The sequence below is a fragment of the Centropristis striata genome, chromosome 13 (assembly GCF_030273125.1).
Source record: "Centropristis striata isolate RG_2023a ecotype Rhode Island chromosome 13, C.striata_1.0, whole genome shotgun sequence".
NCBI classification, from domain to species: Eukaryota; Metazoa; Chordata; class Actinopteri; order Perciformes; family Serranidae; genus Centropristis; species Centropristis striata.
The window spans coordinates 11,392,905-11,413,689 of NC_081529.1; the positions used below are offsets into that span (position 1 = coordinate 11,392,905).

The 20,785-nt window shown below is 38.7% G+C and overlaps 2 protein-coding genes and 1 gene segment (V, D, J or C); all 3 read left to right on the forward strand.

The window, feature by feature from the left end:
* Positions 1–1,743: 1,743 nt before the first annotated feature.
* Positions 1,744–3,432, forward strand: LOC131982982 (immunoglobulin gamma-1 heavy chain-like). The gene is made up of 3 exons (XM_059347569.1): positions 1,744–1,783; positions 1,873–2,154; positions 3,116–3,432. The coding sequence occupies exons 1-3, from the start codon at positions 1,744–1,746 to the stop codon at positions 3,430–3,432; spliced, it is 639 nt and encodes a 212-aa protein (XP_059203552.1).
* A 4,849-nt stretch (positions 3,433–8,281) lies between these two features.
* LOC131983797 (Ig heavy chain V region XIG14-like) lies at positions 8,282–8,733 on the forward strand. The segment is given in 2 exon segments: positions 8,282–8,324; positions 8,426–8,733. Coding segments are annotated over 2 exon segments (351 nt in total).
* Positions 8,734–9,291: 558 nt separating this feature from the next.
* On the forward strand, positions 9,292–18,035 carry LOC131982983 (Ig heavy chain Mem5-like). The gene is made up of 5 exons (XM_059347570.1): positions 9,292–9,452; positions 13,589–13,680; positions 13,782–14,099; positions 16,620–16,829; positions 17,941–18,035. Exons 1-5 carry the CDS (start codon positions 9,292–9,294, stop codon positions 18,033–18,035), a joined length of 876 nt encoding a protein of 291 aa, XP_059203553.1.
* Positions 18,036–20,785: the final 2,750 nt, after the last annotated feature.

Here is a 20,785-nt window from a genome sequence, read left to right on the forward strand (position 1 = left end):
TATACACACACACACACACATGCACTAAAGTGCGCACACTCCTCACACATGCATACATATGCTTCAAACACACACGTGCACACACACACACACACACACACACACACACACACACACACATTTTGAGGTTAAAGGACATAGTTTGAAATCTCTGAAGAATATCATCATAGTGTACACACACCGGCAGTAGCCCCCGTGGCCCTTTCAGAATTTCCCCAGGGGAAATTTTCTACTTAACTCTTACAGTTCTGGGTGTTTTCAATGTTGGTTGGAGTGTAGACATCCCAGTCTCAGTAAACATATTTACCATGTGTTCCTGCATGTTCACTAACCAGCAGCTATTTAGTTGGAAGTAAATAAACACATTTTATATCAACCAAAAAGGATTATGCAGTGTTGCCTGACTCATTCTCTCTGGCTGTTTGAGGAAAACAATGTCATATTTTTATTGTATTTTTATGATATACTGTATTTCATTATTTATATTATCTTTTTATATGTTGCAATAAATTATATGTTTTACTTTACACATATTTTTAAACTAATAAATGACTCTCCCTGCATAACACACATTACTAAGAATATTTCCTGAGAAATACTATTAAACTCATAACCATTTCTGTCTTTGTTCCTCCTCACTGGGAGACTAATCAAAAGATCATTGTTGTGTTTTAACAGCAGAGGAATATCTTAAAATGAGAGAATATTGACAGTTTGATGCAAACTGTTTCTGAATATAAAGAAAATGTAGCTGCATCTATTCATGGACAGGAATAAGTTGGCCATAATAGATCAGATCATATTCTACTTGACTTGACTTGGAAAATAAAAACCTTCAGTATAACACACACTGCCTGATATTGTTTTCATTTGGGACACAGATGAAAGTGAAATATGCTGATTATTATATAAAATAACTTCTACATGTCTGAACTACCATAGTTGTCACTAAGCTAAAGGATGTAGTTTTCTGCAGTTTGTCACTTGTTTCAATTCCTGATCAGCTGTTTGCTGCTCGATGCTTTTCTCTGTATGTCTGTGTCTGCAAACACTGAAACTATTAAAAGTATTTTATTCAAACCTGCAAACAGCAGCATCAGACCTAAAGTGTTTATAATATTTACATGATCCTGGCTGCAGCCTCGTTCTCTCTTTGTAGCCAATACAGTAAGTAAGAAAAATGAATAAATAAATGCAGCAATTGCACAAAACATTAAAAAATCATACATTGAAGATAAACATGAATATAATGTAGAGTAGGTGGTCACATGAAAACAGCTCATTGTGTTTAAATAATATATCATATGTTTGATTGTATGCAAACTCAGTGAGCTTCCTTGTTCCTCAGCTATAAAAACATCCCATCAGGCTGGCAGTGGAGTTCACAGCACGTCACTTTCTTTTATTCAAACCTGCAAACAGCAGCATCAGACTTAAAGGGTTTATAATATTTACATGATCCTGGCTGCAGCTTCTCTCTCTCTTTGTAGCCAATGCAATCAGTGAGAAAAACAAATTAAATGAATGCAGAAATTGTACAAAACATTCAAAAAATATACATTTGAAAATAAAAATGAATATAATGTCTACTAGGTGGTCACAGGGAAACAACTCATTGTGTTTAAATAATTTATCATATGTTTGATTGTATGCAAACTCAGTGAGCTTCCTTGTTCCTCAGCTATAAAAACATCCCATCAGGCTGTCAGTGGAGTTCACAGCACGTCACTTTCTACATAAACCATGTTCTCTGTAGCTCTGCTGCTGCTGTTGGCAGCTGGATGTGAGTCTCTCTGCATTTGGTAAAGTCATCACTTCTTCTTTTGCAGTTAAACTTTATCATTTGTTACAAACATTTTCTTTTTCCAACAGGTGTAAAGTGTGAAACGCTGACTCAGCCAGCCTCTGTGACTGTGCAGCCAGGTCAACGTCTGACCATCACCTGTCAGGTCTCTTATTCTGTTAGCAGCTACTTCACACATTGGATCAGACAGCCTGCAGGGAAAGGACTGGAGTGGATGAGTAGTGACACCAATGTCAAAGATTCACTGAAGAACAAGTTCAGTATTGATGAAGACTCTTCCAGCAACACAGTGACTCTAAATGGACAGAATGTGCAGCCTGAAGACACTGCTGTGTATTACTGTGCCAGAGAGCCACAGTGACACAAAGCATCAGTAGAGCTGAACAAAAACCCCTCAGTGCCTGAACACTTGTAACATGAAGCCACCAGAGGAGGAGCCCTCAGACCACTAATGACTTCAACACCAGCTCACTGTTACAGTAAACAGGAAGTCTAAGAACAAAGGTTCTTCATCTCATTTTACAGCAACATTTTATATCAGTTAAAAAATCTGAAATTATTATCATTGAAACATCATTGTGTGTACAAAAACCTTTCTCACTACAGTAGAAATTAACCCTTAAAAGTCAGCTTCTCTTCCATGACATTTTTGCTTCAAGAAAATCTGAATCATTACTGATTTCATGGCTGAATCAAAAGTCTTTAGCCAACTTCATAATGATCAAAGTCAAACCTAACAATCTGATATATAATTTGTACTGCTACTCTTCGAGTTGTAGGACTAGTAGCAGGACAAAATTGTGTCGGGAAGAGGAAGAAGAAAAAATCCACAGTATAACAACAGTGGCTACAGCTATTGCTGTAGGGGCCAGTGCTCGGTGTGATTGCCCCGGGGACCTAATAATGTTCTGAAGAACAAGTTCAGCTCCAGCAGAGACACGTCTGCTCTAACAGGGACTCTAAAAGACAGAATCTGCAGCCTGAGGACACAGCTGTGTATTACTGTGTCTGTGTAGCTCCACAGTGATACAAACCACCAACAGACCTGCACAAATACTCAGCAACCATGTGACTCAACCACAAAAACAAGTTCTAAATGTGAACATTCATAAAATAAACACTCTTTACTGAGTATAGAAAGGACTTAAAAGCTCTGAACTACAGTGTTCATCACAGAATGGACAATACAATTATCTGGAGTTTATTATTTGCAGTTGCTATTCATGGTGAGAAAATCAATGGTGCTTTTTAAATGTCCGACCTGTGATTTACAGGTTTGATGGATAATGATCAAAATGTTTCTACTTCCAGGAGTTTGGAGTGAGATCAAACTGGAGCAGTCTCCCTCTGAGGGGAAGAGACCTGGAGAGACAGTGAAGATGTCATGCATCATATCTGGTTATAGCATGACAAGCTATAATATTCACTGGATACGACAGAGGTCAGGGAAAGCTCTGGAGTGGATTGGGAGGATGGACACAGGCAAAAACTCTGCTATCTACGGCAGCTCCTTTCAAAGCCGTTTCATCATGACTGAAGATGTTCCCAGCAGCACTCAGTACCTGGAGGTCAAGAGCCTGACAGCAGAAGATTCTGCTGTTTACTTCTGTGCTCGAGAGACACAGTGACTGAAGACAGTAGAGCAGCTGCACAAAAACCTCCACAGACAACAAACAGCAAAGTGATCTCAATGACATCTGAGTTTTCTCACCATAATCCAGTTAACATCATCTGTGGATTGTATACACCTTATATTAATGTGTTGTTTGAATTGTCTTTATGGTGTTACATTAGTCAGCCACAAAAGAAAGTATCAACACACTTCAAATTATTTGGTTCTTACAAACAGACAAAATAAAACTTAGATTTAGAAGTGTTAGATAATTTATCTTGTTTTAAGAGTTAATTTCTTTCTTTCTTTTTTCGTGTTCAACATGCTTATTTCTAGATTTAACAATCTTAATCCAAGAAATCTTGTCTGGTGAAATTATCTGTCCATGCAGCAAGATAATTTCCCTCAGATTTAGTGTGTTTATCTTGTTTTTAGACACCCCTTTTTTGCAGTGCATTTATTCATGACTAACAAGGAACAAGGAAATGGTTTAAATATTTAATAACACTACAACATTTAACATCTTTAACAGACTGCTGGTTGCAACTCATTGATAAAAAAGAGGTGGTGGGTGCAGTACTTCTGGATTTTAGTGCTGCGTTCGATATTATAGACCATGAACTCTTAATCAAGAAACTGAGTGCCTATGGTTTCAGAAACACTGCCACAGAGTTGCTAAGAAGCTATCTGTCAGACAGGCAGCAATGTGTTGTTTTTAATGGCTCAAATTCAAACTTAATTACACTTGAATGTGGTATTCCCCAGGGCAGTTGCCTCGGACCGCTCCTTTACTCAATTTTCATAAATGATATGTCTGATATGTTAGAGAATGCAGGCATGGTGATTTATGCTGATGACACCACCATGTTTGCATCAAGCTTAAGCTCAGAACAGGGAAATAATACACTTCAAAAGGAAATCATGTTGGTGTCAGAATGGGTTAATGAAAACAAAATGAAATTAAATGGTTCTAAAACCAAATGTCTAATGCTAGGTTCTAGATATGCCTTAAAGTCCAACCACAAACTATCTCTCTCCCTAAACGATACTGAAATTGCACAGGTCAGGGAGGCTAAACTGCTCGGGGTTACTTTAGATGAAACATTGTCATTGGCCATCTCATATTGGTAGTATAGTCATGAGGATGAGTAGGGGTATTTCCATCATTAAAAAAAATGCTAGTCTCTTAGAAAAGTCATCTCTAACAATTGTAACTCAGTCTCTAGTCCTTTCACATCTGGACTATTGTTCAACAGTCTGGTCTGGTGCACCACAATAAGAAATGTCTTAACTCCAGTTAACTCAAAATAGAGCAGCCCGCCTTGCACTTCAGTGCTCCATAAGGGAGAATGTGTTACAAATGCATGATAGACTATCGTAGCTTCTGGTAATAGACAGACTGACATGCAGTCTTATTTTGTTTTTAAAGAATATATATACAGTTGGTAAACCTAACTGTTTGTATTCACAACTAGTACCAACCAATAACAGACATAACCATGAGACAAGACAAGCAGTAAACAACGGATTCACATTACCTCTGCCGAGAACCAACACACTTAGGAGAACAGTCATGTGTAGAGCGGTTGCAGAGTGGAACAGGCTTCCATCTGAGCTCTTATCACTGGAGAGCAGAAGTAGTTTTTAAAAAAAAAGATGACTTTAGAAAGGTGAATATATAGGGTCTGACTTCTTGGTTTTTTTTTTTTTGCTTTGTTCGTTAGCTTTTGTTTTTCTGTTTCATAACCCAGGTATTGATTTTGTATGTTTTAAAAACAGTTTTTAATAATTTATTTTAATTGTAATCGATATTCCACTTTTTGGTAAATTATTGAATTTAATATTGTAGTTTTTTCTTATAACTGCTAGAGATTCTAGTTTCTAATTGTTACTCTGTATGCTTTTACTATGTATTTAAATTGTGTCCTGTTTGAGGATCCCAGGAAGAATAGCCATTACTCCCACAACGGAGTGACGGCCAATGGGGATCCTAATAAATAAACAATAAACAATAAAATTGGTGAAATTGACCTGTGGCTTTTTTTCAACTGTACGTTACATTGTTTCATTAAAATATTTTATCCTCCCAGTCTTTGACTTCCTAAAAGTGCATTGTGTAGCACTCCTCCCTAGCACTTTTTTTAAATTAAAATTGTATATTACGATGGAAACAGCTTGTGTCTTCTACTGTATCTAACAGAGCTTCATCATAAATCATAGGCTAACCTTTGCTGTGGACAAGAGAAACAGATTCATGAATACTTCTCAATGCTTTCAGTGAAGAAGAGTCAGGTGGTGGGGAGGCCTCACAACTGAAGAAATTACTAAATATAATATATAAGCATATATTGGACATTAATCATGAAGTTGTTCTGCTTTACAGAGATACATAGCACCATCTCATGGCTTTAATGAAGATGCTTAACTAATCAAACAGCTATTATTTTTATGATTATGCAAATTTGAATGCACATTTTTTTAAATGTATTCAAACTCAAATTAACTGAAGACAGTGGAGCAGCTGCACAAAAACCTCTACAGACAACAAACAGCAAAGTGATCTCAATGATGATTGTATACACCTCATATTACAGTTTTTTTCAGTCGCAAAGAAGCGCTTACCCACACTTCAGATACTTTTTCTAAACTCTTCACACAATTAGCACAGCATGGTATTTTGTAGCCGTACCATTCACACATTTCATGTCGTTTCCACACAATATGCAGTCAAACACATTTCCTTAACAGACAAGCTATACCTCGCAACAAAATTATGGATTGTTTTTGTTTTATTTAAGAATGTTAACACACAACATCCCACAATAGAAAAAAACAATATTCCAAACCTTAGATACAGTATAAAAACCTCTGCTTCTGCAATGATATCAGTTCAAAAACAATATCAGATGCAATGTTGATGAAAACATGTGGCCTAACCCTGAAGATCGCAGAGATTAGATACAGTAATTTTGTGCTTTTTTTTTAGTCCCCCCCTCCCTTTTTATCTGGGCATTTTGCTGTTGTTTTTTTGTTCAGAATGCTCATGTGTGTTTCATGGATATTTTGTTCATTGTAAGCAATACTGTAAAACTTTTTCTGTTCTATCATATTGTAAACAGTGTTTCTAATGTACCTCCTGTAATCCAGTTTTTCTCAATTGCTAAAACACATTTTTCGAATCCTCCTGTCCTTTTCTCAGAATTCTTATTGCAGGAGAATTGTGTTTAGAGTTTTGCAAAAGGAATGACTGAGATCTGCAAATAGTGTTTTACTAGATGAAGATAGTTTATGGTTTTGTCAAAAGGATGTTTGATTCGGGGAATAAGTTTAGACAACCGAGCAAAAAACACCTTCATGAACCTGAGATAGACTCTTCTTATGAGCTTCATTCAGAATAAATTGAAGAAAACATTTTTCTAGATATTTGTGATTAGGCCCATTGTGCAAATATGTATTTTGATGTTTTTGTTTTTATTACTGTTATTTTATTGTTTTAATTATCTTTAATTAATTATCAATAATCACTTCCAAAAAGTGTTCCTGTCTCTGTGTTATTGTATAACCATTAAAAGGACAAAAAATGTAATCAATTATAAATCATTCATTTAACTCTGTGTTTTCAGGAGCCCCTCCCTCCCCATGATGTGCTGATGCAAATGTTCAGTGTGTGCAGTGTACTTGTGTCCTGCTGACTGCTCTTGTACTTTGTGTGGAGCATCAGAGGTCACATCTCCAGCCTCAGGATGATCAACACACTCACTCTTCTGCTGGTTGCTCTCTCTCTGCCCTGTCAGTTCTCCTGCTGACTGCTGTTTGATCTTTGATCAGACAACATGGACTGATGGTCGCTCAGTGATACCAGAAAACTTCCCACATGACTGTCTCACTTTCTTCTGTGGTTCCTCTCTCCTTTCATCTCATCAGGTTGTACAGGTCAGAGCATGGAGTCCATTCCTTCCAGTTCAGTGGTGAAAAAGCCCGGGGAGACTCTCAGTCTCTCCTGCAGGGGATCTGGCTTCACATTTAGCTGCTGTGTTATGAGCTGGATCAGACAACCTGCAGGAAAAGCTCTGGAATGGATCGGGAATGGCTTTTCCGATGCCAGTAGAAACAATTATGCCAGCAATGTGAGAGGCCGTGTAGAAATCAGTAGAGATGACAGCAACAGCATGACGTATCTGAGACTGTCCAACTTACAGCCAGAGGACTCTGCTGTGTATTACTGTGCCAGAGTCACACAGTGGTTAAAGGAAGCAGAGAGGCTCTACAAAAACCTTGAAACTAGTTATTCTCACAAGTACCAACAGGTGGCAGTAGAAGATAAGAAGTCAGATGACACGAAGGAGAGGATGTCTCTAAACACACACACACACACACACACACAGTGTGCAAAATAAGTGAATATATTAAATTTTACAATTGACAAACATGGCAGTTAAATAATTTGAAAATCATGAATTCATTTGTCATTATTACAAAAATAATATGAAAGAAAGATATAAATCATATATGACACAATGAGCAGACATAATTTTTTTTCACCCTGTCAATTAACTGGGCAAGTAAGAACAATGAATGTTTTTCTGACAATATGACAATATGTCTGCATTACGGTAACTAATGAGCTGTTTAAATGTCTGCAGGTACTGAGGGTCAAACACTGACTGAGTCTGAACCAGTGGTTAAAACACCTGGAGAGTCCCACACTACTTATGACAGGACAGTCCATCCTTCCTTTACAGCCTGTCAGTGTCCTTCTCTATGCAAAGTGAACTTCCTCACAGTCTGCTATAAAGACTTGATATCATGCTGTCAGTTGCAGCAGAAGAAGAGAAGCTCCCATCAGATCACCTTCAATACCAACCATGTTCTCTGTAGCTGTGCTGCTGCTGCTGGCTGCTGGATCCTGTGAGTCTCACTGAGGCAGAGACACTGACAGTATGATCACAGCACACTGACTGTTCACTCTTATTACACTCATTCAATATTCAACATGTTTTCCTCCACAGGTGTAAAGTGTGAAACGCTGACTCAGCCAGCCTCTGTGACTGTGCAGCCAGGTCAACGTCTGACCATCACCTGTCAGGTCTCTTATTCTCTTAGCAGCTATGCTACAGCTTGGATCAGACAGCCTGCAGGGAAAGGACTGGAGTGGATTGGAATTCACCATGTTGGATACACTGCAGTTTACAAAGATTCACTAAAGAACAAGTTCAGTATCAGCCTCGACTCTTCCAGCAAAACAGCGACTCTAAACGGACAGAATGTGCAGCCTGAAGACACTGCTGTGTATTACTGTGCCAGAGAGCCACAGTGACACAAAGCATCAGTAGAGCTGAACAAAAACCCCTCAGTGCCTGAACACTTGTAACATGAAGCCACCAGAGGAGGAGCCCTCAGACCACTAATGACTTCAACACCAGCTCACTGTTACAGTAAACAGGAAGTCTAAGAACAAAGGTTCTTCATCTCATTTTACAGCAACATATCATATCAAATAGATAATCTGAAATTATAATCATTGAAACATCATTGCATGTCTAAAAGCCTTTCCAACTACAGTAGAAATGAACCCTTTAAAGTCAGCTTCTCTTCCATTACATTTTTGTTTCAAGAAAACGTGAATCATTTCTGCTTAAATGACTAAATCAAGTCTTTAGACAACTTCATTATGATCAAAGTCAAACCTAACAATCTAAACTGTCAGAGATTCAAGTTCCACCTTCTCTTTGTTTGAGATGAAGAACAACACCTGAAAGTTTCATCTTCATTTAGAATTATTTGAATATACTTTAGTCAGCTGATTTAGTTACAACAGTATGTAAATCCTCCTCCTTGTGTTGCCTCATAAAGAAGTGAAGTGAACACATGAATGATGGAGATCATGTTGATTTGTGTTTCCACAGGTTTGAACAGTATTCATCTCATCCAGCCAGACTCAATGGTTGTGCAGCCTGGACAGTCTTTGAGCATCAGCTGTCAGGTCTCTGGTTATTCTCTGACTGATAGTAGCTATGCAACATGTTGGATCAGACAGTGTGAAGGAAAACCCATGGATTGGAATAGACTAAAAACTAAGGATAAACACACTGTGAGAAATCTAATTAAATTCATTAGATTTATATAAATGTAAAAGCTCTCATGTGCTGCACTTTATGCTCAACGTGACTGATGAGACACTGAGTCATGATACTCAGATGTTATAATTCAACACATGAGAATAAACCTTGTATGTTCATGTGTTGGATACAGTCTATGGTCTGAAACAAGATGAACTGTAGGGTATTTTTACAACAAATGTTGTGGTCTTAAAATTGTCAGACATTATTTTCCCAGTTTCACTAAATATTTCCACACCAGTGATTTCTTCCCTGTGAGGAGGAGTCAATGCAAAACTCAGATGTCTTCCATCTCTACTTATCTGACTGCAGAGAGGAGGACAGAGGACAGTGGACACACAGTTTAACATGATGGACTATAGGACAGGACTGCTGCTTCTAACTGTCTGCTGGGCAGGTGGAGACTTTCACTGATCTAAATCTTACATAGCTTTATTTGTGTTAGTAGCGTATTTTACTTGATCTTTTTATGTCCTTACAGGTGTTGATGGTCAGACTCTGACAGAATCTGAACCAGCAGTTAAAAGTCCTGGAGGATCTCACAGATTGACCTGTACAGCCTCTGGTTTTAACTTTGGTGGCTCTTGGATGGCCTGGATCAGACAGGCTCCTGGAAAAGGACTGGAGTGGGTTGCTACTATTAGTGACAGCAGCAGCAGCATCTACTACTCTCAGTCAGTCAGAGGGCGGTTTACCATCTCCAGAGACAACAGCAGACAGCAGCTGTATCTGCAGATGAACAGTCTGAAGACTGAAGATTCTGCTGTTTATTATTGTGCTAGAGAGCCACAGTGACTGGAGTTGGTTGAGCAGCTGTACAAAAACCTACAGTCCTCATTCTTACTGGGCTGATAGAACATGAAGTGTTTTTCATGAATTGTTTTTGATTATATTATTTGTGTTAAATTTAATTTAAAAGTGTTTTGTATTAAAAATGAATCAATAATTTTCCCTGCATACACATCATGAAAACCTAAAATAACAGAATAAAGATCATAAAAGACGACAACAACAAAAAACAACAACGTGATCGTTAAATTGAAACAATTAGAAATCATTTACATTTCTACACAAAGACACAATAAGTTGTGTAAATATTGTGAAATCTTATGATTCTAATGTTTGTTTTGTGATTGATCACTTTATTTATAGTCCAAAGTATCCACTATTGTTGTCACTAAATATCACAAAAAGTCTCACTATTGTTCAGACTTTTCTTAGGATCTTTCTCCAGAACAAATATAAGAAAATACTTTCAGAAGATGTTGGTGAGGAGGCCCATTGTGCAAATCTTTTTATCTTTTAAAAAAAAAAAAAATCATTTCTATCTAACCATTAAAGACACAATTATATAAATGTCTTTCTGGAAATCACTTGGTAACCAAACAGTGAAGTAAAAAGAAAAACAGCTGAATGTGAATGTGGAACCAGTTTCAGGTCATTTGCTCTCTGCAGTCTCCCCCTCTCTGCTTTCATAGTCAAGAACCACATGTTTACCCCTTTAATATTTCTGATGTATATAATACATGTTGACCAGTTGACTTGCAATATAAAGCTCAGCATCATAAAATGTTCATTTTTTTCTATATTAACCTGCACTAACTTCACAAACTTTATGTCTGTGTCACTGAAACTATTAAAAGTATTTTATTCAAACCTGCAAACAGCAGCATCAGACTAAAAGTGTTTATAATATTTACATGATCCTGGCTGAAGCCGATATCTCTCTTTGTAGCCAATTTTAACGACCTCAGACACAAAACTGGTGGAGCCAAATGCACGACTCTCAGGCAGTTGAAGGTATAACAAAAAGTCTTTACTGGCAAAAGTTCAGTACAAAACATAAATGCACTTGTAGAGGGTGGGAAAATAGCTTCTGTTAAAAGTTAAAGAAAAACTGACACCCCCTTTATTTTATAACTACTTGATAAATGAGTCCCTCTCAGATATAAATCAGTTCCTTTCACATTTTGGGGAAACCTTGCTGTTACTTTCTTGTGACAGCAGGTTAGAACAGGCACAGTGGGGGACAGACAACTTGAGCCTGTGTTGTCATGTGACCGGCAGAATAAAACATGGCGGCAAGTTGATCACAAACACATCACGTGTCTCTGTCCTTACTGCTTCACAGGTATGTTAAATGTGGTTAAAACAGCATAAAATGAGTAAAAATAATGTGTTACATACATGTTCTGACAGTGATATGAGTGAGATGGGCACTCAGAGAAGGTGTGGGTTAATTGGTTTGTGTGTCCCACTGCCTAGCTTAAATCTGCTATGTTTCATAGTGTTGAAATAATATGTATTAATGTTACTGAATGTATGACCATATATTTGCTAAAAGTAGTCTGTTTTGGATCCATGAGTTAACTGTAAAACTGTGGTAAATTTGTAGTGTTTTGGAGCCCTGTAATTGTTGATAACGTAGCTACCAAATCATTTTGTCTTATGTAAACAGACTGAAACAGTTCTCAAGGAAAAGCCAAATATATGTTAATGTGTTTTTATTGTTATTTAACTGTTTTGTTTAATTATTGTCATGCATTTGACATTGTAATAATATTCTCCTCGCATATAAGTATTTTTCAGCTACAATGCTGGCACCATCAGTATTTGCTTTCGCTAAGGAGGTCAGTAAATTTTACAAGTGTGTATTTAAGGCCAGTTGAATGGTTAATGACATTTTGTGACCGGCAGAATAAAACATGGCGCCAAGTTGATCTCAAACACATAACGTGTCTCTGTCCTTACTGCTTCTCAGTCCCTCAGGACTGTGTAGCAAACTAGCTAGTGGCCCAGGTCCCCCTAGACTTGAGGCCGGTAACATATAGCTCAACATGGTTAAACTAGAAATATTGTGGATTACACTGTGTGTGTAACTAAAGGGTGTTACATATATATTAGGTCCTCCTCTTTGAGATCCCATGCAAATCTGGGGTTTTCAGAGGGTATACATCTGTCCTCCCACTGACTTCTTCATTAGTGTGTAGTGGTTCACATCCTCAGTCTCAAGATGATGGACAAACTTAGTGTTCTGCTGACAGTGCTCTGTCTGCCATGTAAGTATTTTGCCACTTTTTTTCTCACTCAGGTAGGAACTGGTAGTGTGTTCCACCAGCGGGGAACAAGAAGTGCAAAGAACAGCAACAGCATGACATATGTGAGACTGTCCAACTTACAGCCAGAGGACTCTGCTGTGTATGACTGTGCCAAACACACAGTGTGTATTTGATCAGAGAGGCTTTACAAAAACCTCAAACAACTCATTTTTACAATCACCACCAGGTGGCAGCAAATAAACAGCGTCATACACACACAAACAGAGACAAAAAACAAAGCAACGTGAAAGCACCAGCTGAGGCTGTGGTTTATGACTTCCTCTTTTTTAAAATAGTTTTTAACAGCATGTGCTTTGTACATCAAAGTACTGGTAAATGATATTCCCATCTGTTATTGTGTCAGGCAGGTGTGAAGGATTTTCTGTTATATTTTAACTGTTAAAAGAAGAATCTCTGATAGAAATTGTAGTGATTGAAAGAACACAAATTAACTAAGCATATAATATGATTAGACACATATTGAATGACAGAACAACTGTTAGGAACATAACTGATTGTTAAGCATAACACATTGGCCCTGTCCAGGAGGAAGAAAACTGATCACACTGTAGTATTCAGACTGTTTTGGCCCTAAACTCCCTAAACTTTAGGGAGTGGTTGCTGTGAGGATAATTTCTGTAAATATATGCAGGTGGATTTATAAATCCATCAAGTTCAGACTGCAATCATCACCTGCCTGGTCTCTTATTCACAATAAACTCTAACCCCAAATGAAGCATGTCACTATTTGCATGTATTAGAGTGATCCATAGACACTGTAAAATTATACATTTTCTTTCCGATATGTAAAAAATATATTTTCACACCATAATTCCAAGTGTTGACTACTTATGACAGGACAGTCCATCCTTCCTTTACAGCCTGTCAGTGTCCTTCTCTATGCAAAGTGAACTTCCTCACAGTCTGCTATAAAGACTTGATATCATGCTGTCAGTTGCAGCAGAAGAAGAGAAGCTCCCATCAGATCACCTTCAATACCAACCATGTTCTCTGTAGCTGTGCTGCTGCTGCTGGCTGCTGGCTCCTGTGAGTCTCACTGAGGCAGAGACACTGACAGTATGATAACAGCACACTGACTGTTCACTCTTATTACACTCATTCAATATTCAACATGTTTTCCTCCACAGGTGTAAAGTGTGAAACGCTGACTCAGCCAGCCTCTGTGACTGTGCAGCCAGGTCAACGTCTGACCATCACCTGTCAGGTCTCTTTTTCTCTTAGCAGCTACTACACAGCCTGGATCAGACAGCCTGCAGGGAAAGGACTGGAGTGGATTGGAATGAAATATACTAGTGATTCATACTACAAAGATTCACTAAAGAACAAGTTCAGTATCGACTTAGACTCTTCCAGCAAAACAGTGACTCTAAACGGACAGAATGTGCAGCCTGAAGACACTGCTGTGTATTACTGTGCCAGGAGAGACACAGTGACACAAAGCATCAGTAGAGCTGAACAAAAACCCCTCAGTGCCTGAACACTTGTAACATGAAGCCACCAGAGGAGGAGCCCTCAGACCACTAATGACTTCAACACCAGCTCACTGTTACAGTAAACAGGAAGTCTAAGAACAAAGGTTCTTCATCTCATTTTACAGCAACATATCATATCAAATAGATAATCTACAATTATCATCATTGAAACATCATTGTGTGTACAAAAACCTTTCTCACTACAGTAGAAATTAATCCTTACATCTCTTTAAATGCTTTTAGGTTACAATCACCAACAAACCATTGATAAATATTACACTTTACAAATAATATAATCAATTAACCTATAATGTCTTCAAACGTTAAACTTATTGTTTTGACCTTTAATTGTTTAAATATACATATTTGGTCTAATAATACAAGAAATATTCCAAACAGCAGAAGTTACAAGCCACGTGACACAAATCTTTAAACTTTAAAGAAAAATAATTTCAGGAGACATGAGGTGTTTTGTTTGTTTTTTTACCTATAAGGCAATTTTCATATTAAATGACCTGAAACCAGAATAATCATAATAACATTTAATAAGCTTTAATTTACAAACAGTAGCAAAACTGTGTTGTTTGTATGTTGAATTGGGTAATTATCCACAGATAAAATTAATTTACAGTTAAGTAAGCATTATAATATAATGTTATAATAACTTGAGTTTTAAAAAAATGAATGAGTTAGAAGAAAGTGAAAGGATTAAATTAGTTTTGTGGAGAGATTGAATGGAAGACACTGTTCAATCAGAAAGGAGGAGTCAATGCAAAACTCAGATGTCTTCTACTTATCTGACTGCAGAGAGGAGGACAGAGGACAGTGGACACACAGTTTAACATGATGGACTATAGGACAGGACTGCTGCTTCTAACTGTCTGCTGGGCAGGTGAACACTTTCTCAGATATTAATAAAGCGTTTCTTCTATTAGTGTCACCTGCTTATTTCACTCAATGGGCCTCATTCATGAAACGTTAGTAGATTTGTGCGTAGATTTGCACATAAAAGCCTACGCTACTAAAAACCTACTCCGGATTCATGAACGCCGCGGGAAACTCAGATCTGATCGTAAACACGTGTGTATGATCATGAATGCCAATCCATCGTAAGGTGGCAGCGCGCTCCCGATAATCAGCAATTAGCATGAACCCCGCCCATGAATTGCTAATGACCACCATATAAGGAGGTGTGTAGAGGCATCCTGTCAACCTGTCAGTCATGGCACAAAGAAAAAAAGAACGAGAAAGAAAAAAGAATTTTTCCGAAGCGGAGATTGAAGTTATTTTGGGAGAAGGAATCCAAAAATTTTTTTTTATTTTCATCTGTTAGTAGTGGTGTGACAGGGACAGGCAAAGCGAAAGCGTGGAGGGAGGTGACGGACGCAGTAAATGTGGTTTCTGTAGTGCAAAGAACTACGTCCGAGGTTAAACGTAAATGGTTTGACATTAAACTTGACGCAAAGAAACGCATTAGCGCACACAAAAAAAGTACATCTGCCACAGGAGGAGGACGCTCAGAGTCCAAATACCCCGTTGGTGCGCTCTACAACGGCCCGAGTAGCCGCGTGCGCCTCATTGTATGCTCCTGTGGTGTCTGCGGGCTGGCCAGTGGGGTCATAAGCCACGGCGTCAGTGGGTAACCCCTATCCCCTATGGATATAGAAAGGTAAGTCCATATATAACACACACATGTGATTATGCAGGCTATATTCTTACCAATGAGCCAGCCGTCTCGCACAGCTCCATCCTCCAAACGCGTGCCAACTGCGCAATTACGCAGGATGAATGCGTCATGCGTCCCACCGGGCCACCGTGCCACAACGTTTAACAACACACACTTTGCGTCACAGATCAGTTGCACATTCACGGAATGAAAGTTTTTCCGGTTAATGTAAGCAAATGCATCACCGGATGGAGCCTTGATGCGTACGTGTGTGCAGTCTATGGCACCGATAACACCTGGCATGTTTGCAACTGCACTGAACCCCTGCATTACTTCTGTCTGCCGTTGTGCGTCGTATGGAAATTGGATATACTCTGGCATTAATTTAATGATACCTCTGAGAACTGCAGGCAGGATGCGTCAATTTACATAGATAATTCACAATTATGAGTTTAATCTGAATCTTAATCCCGCCAATTGCCAACTAATTTAACTAAATATGTTATATTTTTAATCGTTTGACATGTTTATATCACATGTTTCAAAGGCATCTGCGTATTGTGTACATAACAGAACGCATTATGAATTAAAATTGTAATTTCCAACAGTGACGAGCATTATTTATATGCGTTCTTAAATTTACACAAGCACTACGTGTGGTCAGCAGCATGTGTAGATTTTGTTAGTAGCTACGAAAAGATCGGAGCTACTAAAATATTGATGAATGCGGAGATGCACGTAAATTTCCGTCTGCGAACGGTTTACACACAAATTCGTTCTGCTCACGTTTCATGAATGAGGCCCAATGTTTTTTGTTCTATTCACAGGTGTTGATGGTCAGACTCTGACAGAATCTGAACCAGCAGTTAAAAGTCCTGGAGGATCTCACAGATTGACCTGTACAGCCTCTGGACTTGATGTTAGTGGCTACTATATGAACTGGATCAGACAGGCTCCTGGTAAAGGACTGGAGTGGATCGCTGCTATTACCAATGGTGGTGGCAGCCAGTACTACTCTCAGTCAGTCAGAGGGCTGGGTAACACTTTATAATGAGTACACACTATTAAGCATTAGTTAAGCATTAATAAATACTCAATTCATCATTTATAACGCATTTCTCTGACATTACCACACATTAGTATGTAGTTTATAAACACAGTTAAAATGTTTTATTCATTATTGATAAGCACATTAGTTATGGATTAGTAAATACTGAATTCATCATTTATTAGCATGTTTCTGCCGTAAATACTCATTACTATGTGGTTTATAATCACAATTATAAATGTTTTACTCTTCATTAATAAGCTCATCTATAATGTCCTAATGATTGCATTTTCATATTTTATATATGATGGATTCAGCAATTCTAAATCAAGCATTACATCACTTACTAACCAGTTATATAGGATTTGTCAGTGGTTTGTAATATCATTTAGAAAGTGTATGTAAATGATGAACAAAGTATTTAGATGTGCATTTCTGCATGCACTTGCACATCCACTATTCAGACATGTATTAATGATTAGTGACTGTGTTAGCAGATCCTATAAACAGTTATTAATGCAGGAATTCATGAATTGAGGCTGTTATGAAGCACTTACTACTCGTTGATTAAGTATTTTGTGTGAGCTAATCTAAAGTGAGCGCTATGGCTATGGCTTATGAATAAAAACTTGCCAACATCAACAGTGGATCACAGACGTTTCAAATATGACAAATAAAATCTTTTTTTTTTTAATTAAAAACTTTCTGTATCAAATCAAATAAAGTCAGAAAATATTTCAGTGTCACAATTTAACATAATTCTAGATCCTATCTCAAAGAAACGTCTAAAAATTATTTGAAACTGATAAAATAAATATGTTCAACACATGATAAAATAATACAGGAAAAGGAATTTTACGACACTACAAAAACAAAGTGCACTGATTTCTTGGACTTTGTCTCACAGAAAGACAAATTCTTGCAAACAACGATTACAGTGACTGCATATGACTAGTTGTATTTTTTGGAAATGTCATGGATCAGTCTGCCAAATGCACCCTTGCAGTGTTTCTTTGCAAGCCATTCATGCCACTCAATCACTGAAAGGTGGTCGGAAAGCAAACTGATTTCCCCTAAGCCTCCAGATCTGCTCCTTGTAGGATCTCCAGGCCCTCTCAAGATGTTGGGTATGGGCACCAGTTTGGGAATCTACATACCACCTGCTGTGGTTGACAGTGTGATGGTTGTACCCTAGTGCAGAGAGTATGCGATAGGCACGCTAATATGAACTCAAAAGAAGAAAATTCAGGCACTCTGGTGGATTGACAAAAGTTAAAAACACTTTATTATACATGGGTTACATCTAAAAACACTTGCGCCTTCCTCAGGGTGTATGGAGACAAGAGACAAAAACAAATGCAATTATAGGGAGATTCAGTTCAGCTGTGGCTCCTCAGGTCTATGCAGTGCTCCTCCAGGCCTACATGAGGCCCCGGCAGAAGCACCAAGATTTTCAGCTTCCTGAACAATCAGACAAAACCACTTGACTATTATTAAGATAAAAAGTTTAGCAGTATAACATAAGTCATGGGTGACAAAAATGAAACCCTACATAGAATAATCAAACTCAATATATAGAGAAAATCTCCCCTCCCCAAAAACAAAACAATAAACCAAAAACTGGCCTAAAAAGTAATGACACAGAACAGAAGAGCAATATAAATATAAATGCAAATATAGCAAAGCAAATATAGAAACCCAAAGGAAGAAGTCCAATCATTATACAACAAAAAAATCCAATCATTATACAACGAAGATGTCTTTATCACAGAAAGGATGAAAGGTCAAGATCCTCATTGAGGCCAAGAAAGCTGGTGGCCCTAAGGACATGAATCCAGTCCGCCTCTCTCTGCTTGAGGCACCTGACTCTGTCCCCACCCCTTGCATCGACACTGATAACCTCAATCCCTGATACTCGTAGAGAAGAATCACCTGTGTGTTGTGCTTCCATATAATGTTTGGCCATGGGATAGTTCAAATTTCTTGTTTGAATGGCATATCTATATTCCCCCACCCTGTCCCTCAGTCTTCTTTTTGTGAGGCCTATATAAAAACAGCCACAGATACATTCAAGTCGGTACACAACCGTCAGCTAATATGTGTTTGGCAAAGAATGTGGAGGACGTTACATGTGTTGCACAAAAAAATAGACTAACGATATGCAAATACACAAACACGTACATCTAGTGTTGTGAGCACGGTGCGAATGTGTCGTTTGTCGCCATGGCAATTGAAGGCAAATTGGAGAGACACTGGGGTCCTGGAGGCGGAGCTTGGTCTCAGGGCACGGCCCTGCTCTCAAGGGGGCCAAAGGGTTGGAGCAGTGCTCACAGTGCAGACAGGGCAGTTCTTCTCCAGGGACGACACTTTTCAGCAAAGTAAACCATCTTGTTGCGCCTGGAGCCGATGTTGGGGCCTCCAGAGAACGAGGAGAAGCTGGCAGCTTTCACTGGTTCACACGCTGGAGCTTTCTTCATCTCCCCTCATTTCCCATCCATTTCCATGGAGACAGGAGCAGGGGCTTCATTGGCGGGAGTGTCCAATCCGGATCAGCGCAGGGGAACAGGGCAGACCAGCGGCTGGACTCACTGCAGCTCACACACACAGAGCATGGAGGGGCAGCAGTACACTACAGACACACACACACACACACACACACACACACATGGAACTTTATGTGATTTTAGTTACACACACACACACACACACAAATGTGCGCATAAGTGCGCACACTCCTCCAGATATCAGGGGTATTTTATGCCAGCACACTATACTTAAACGCCTAAAACACGTCGCCTGTGCCAGCATAAAGTCTGATTAATAGGCGTGCTTACAGACACGCGTACTGCGAGTACACCAGATAACATGGGTGATGGGTGAAAAGTGCCACGAGCGAACGTAGTGGACGCCTGTGTGTGTGTAACGCGTGTACGCCTATAACAGTTCAGCTGTTACACAGAGTCTCAGATTCACACGGGATTGTCAAAGCAGAACTTATAGATGAACTCCAAGCCCCCACAGAGCTGTCAGGATATTTCTATCATTTTCAGGCCCGTTTTTATTTTCTTGATGATATTTAATGATAGCAAGGGTGAAAGGGATAATTAAAATAATTTCAGCTACTTAAAAATAGTAATACTAAAGTGCGACGCTCACAGTCAGTTCCCAGTTCGCTCTTGGACATACAGTTCATTACGCATCAGCTGTAATGTACAAATTGAATATTAAGTAGCCATGCGGACCTGTCCAATGAATAAGGATGCTTTTTGAGTAATTTTATGCACTTGGACATACAGTTCATTAAGCATCAGCCGAGCATTGTCCGGTTCTGAGCTTTGTGCTCTGTGCGCGTTCTCATCAAAGGAGCTGCCATCGCAAGCATGCTTCCCCCATATTCCAGGGATTTATTATGATGCAGCTACTGCGTTGCCATGATGATGAGATAAACAACATGAAAGTAGCTTACTTCAGAAGCGATCAGCAGCACCGGTGACCGGGCTCTGCCCGGTCAACTTCTGCCTGGCGCTGTGTATATCATGGCTCACCCGCCGGCATTAGTTATGATTATGATTAATAATCAATAATAATTATGTTAATAAATGTGAACCGCAGGGCCGGTTCTAGCCCATTGGCTGCCCTAGGCCAGTAGTTCTCAACCTTTTTGAGTCGCGACCCCCAATTTAACATGTATGTTGTCCGTGACCCCAAAAAAGAAACAAAATGACCAAAAAAAGTCAACAAAATGACCAAAAAAGACACAAATTGACCACAAAATGATCAAAAAAGACACAAAATGATCAAAGAAAGACAAAATGACCAAAAAAAGACACAAATTGACCAAAAAAAGACACAAAATGACCAAAAAAGACACAAAATGACAAAAAAAGGAAACAAAATTACCAAAAAAGACACAAATTGACCACAAAATGATCGAAAAAAGACACA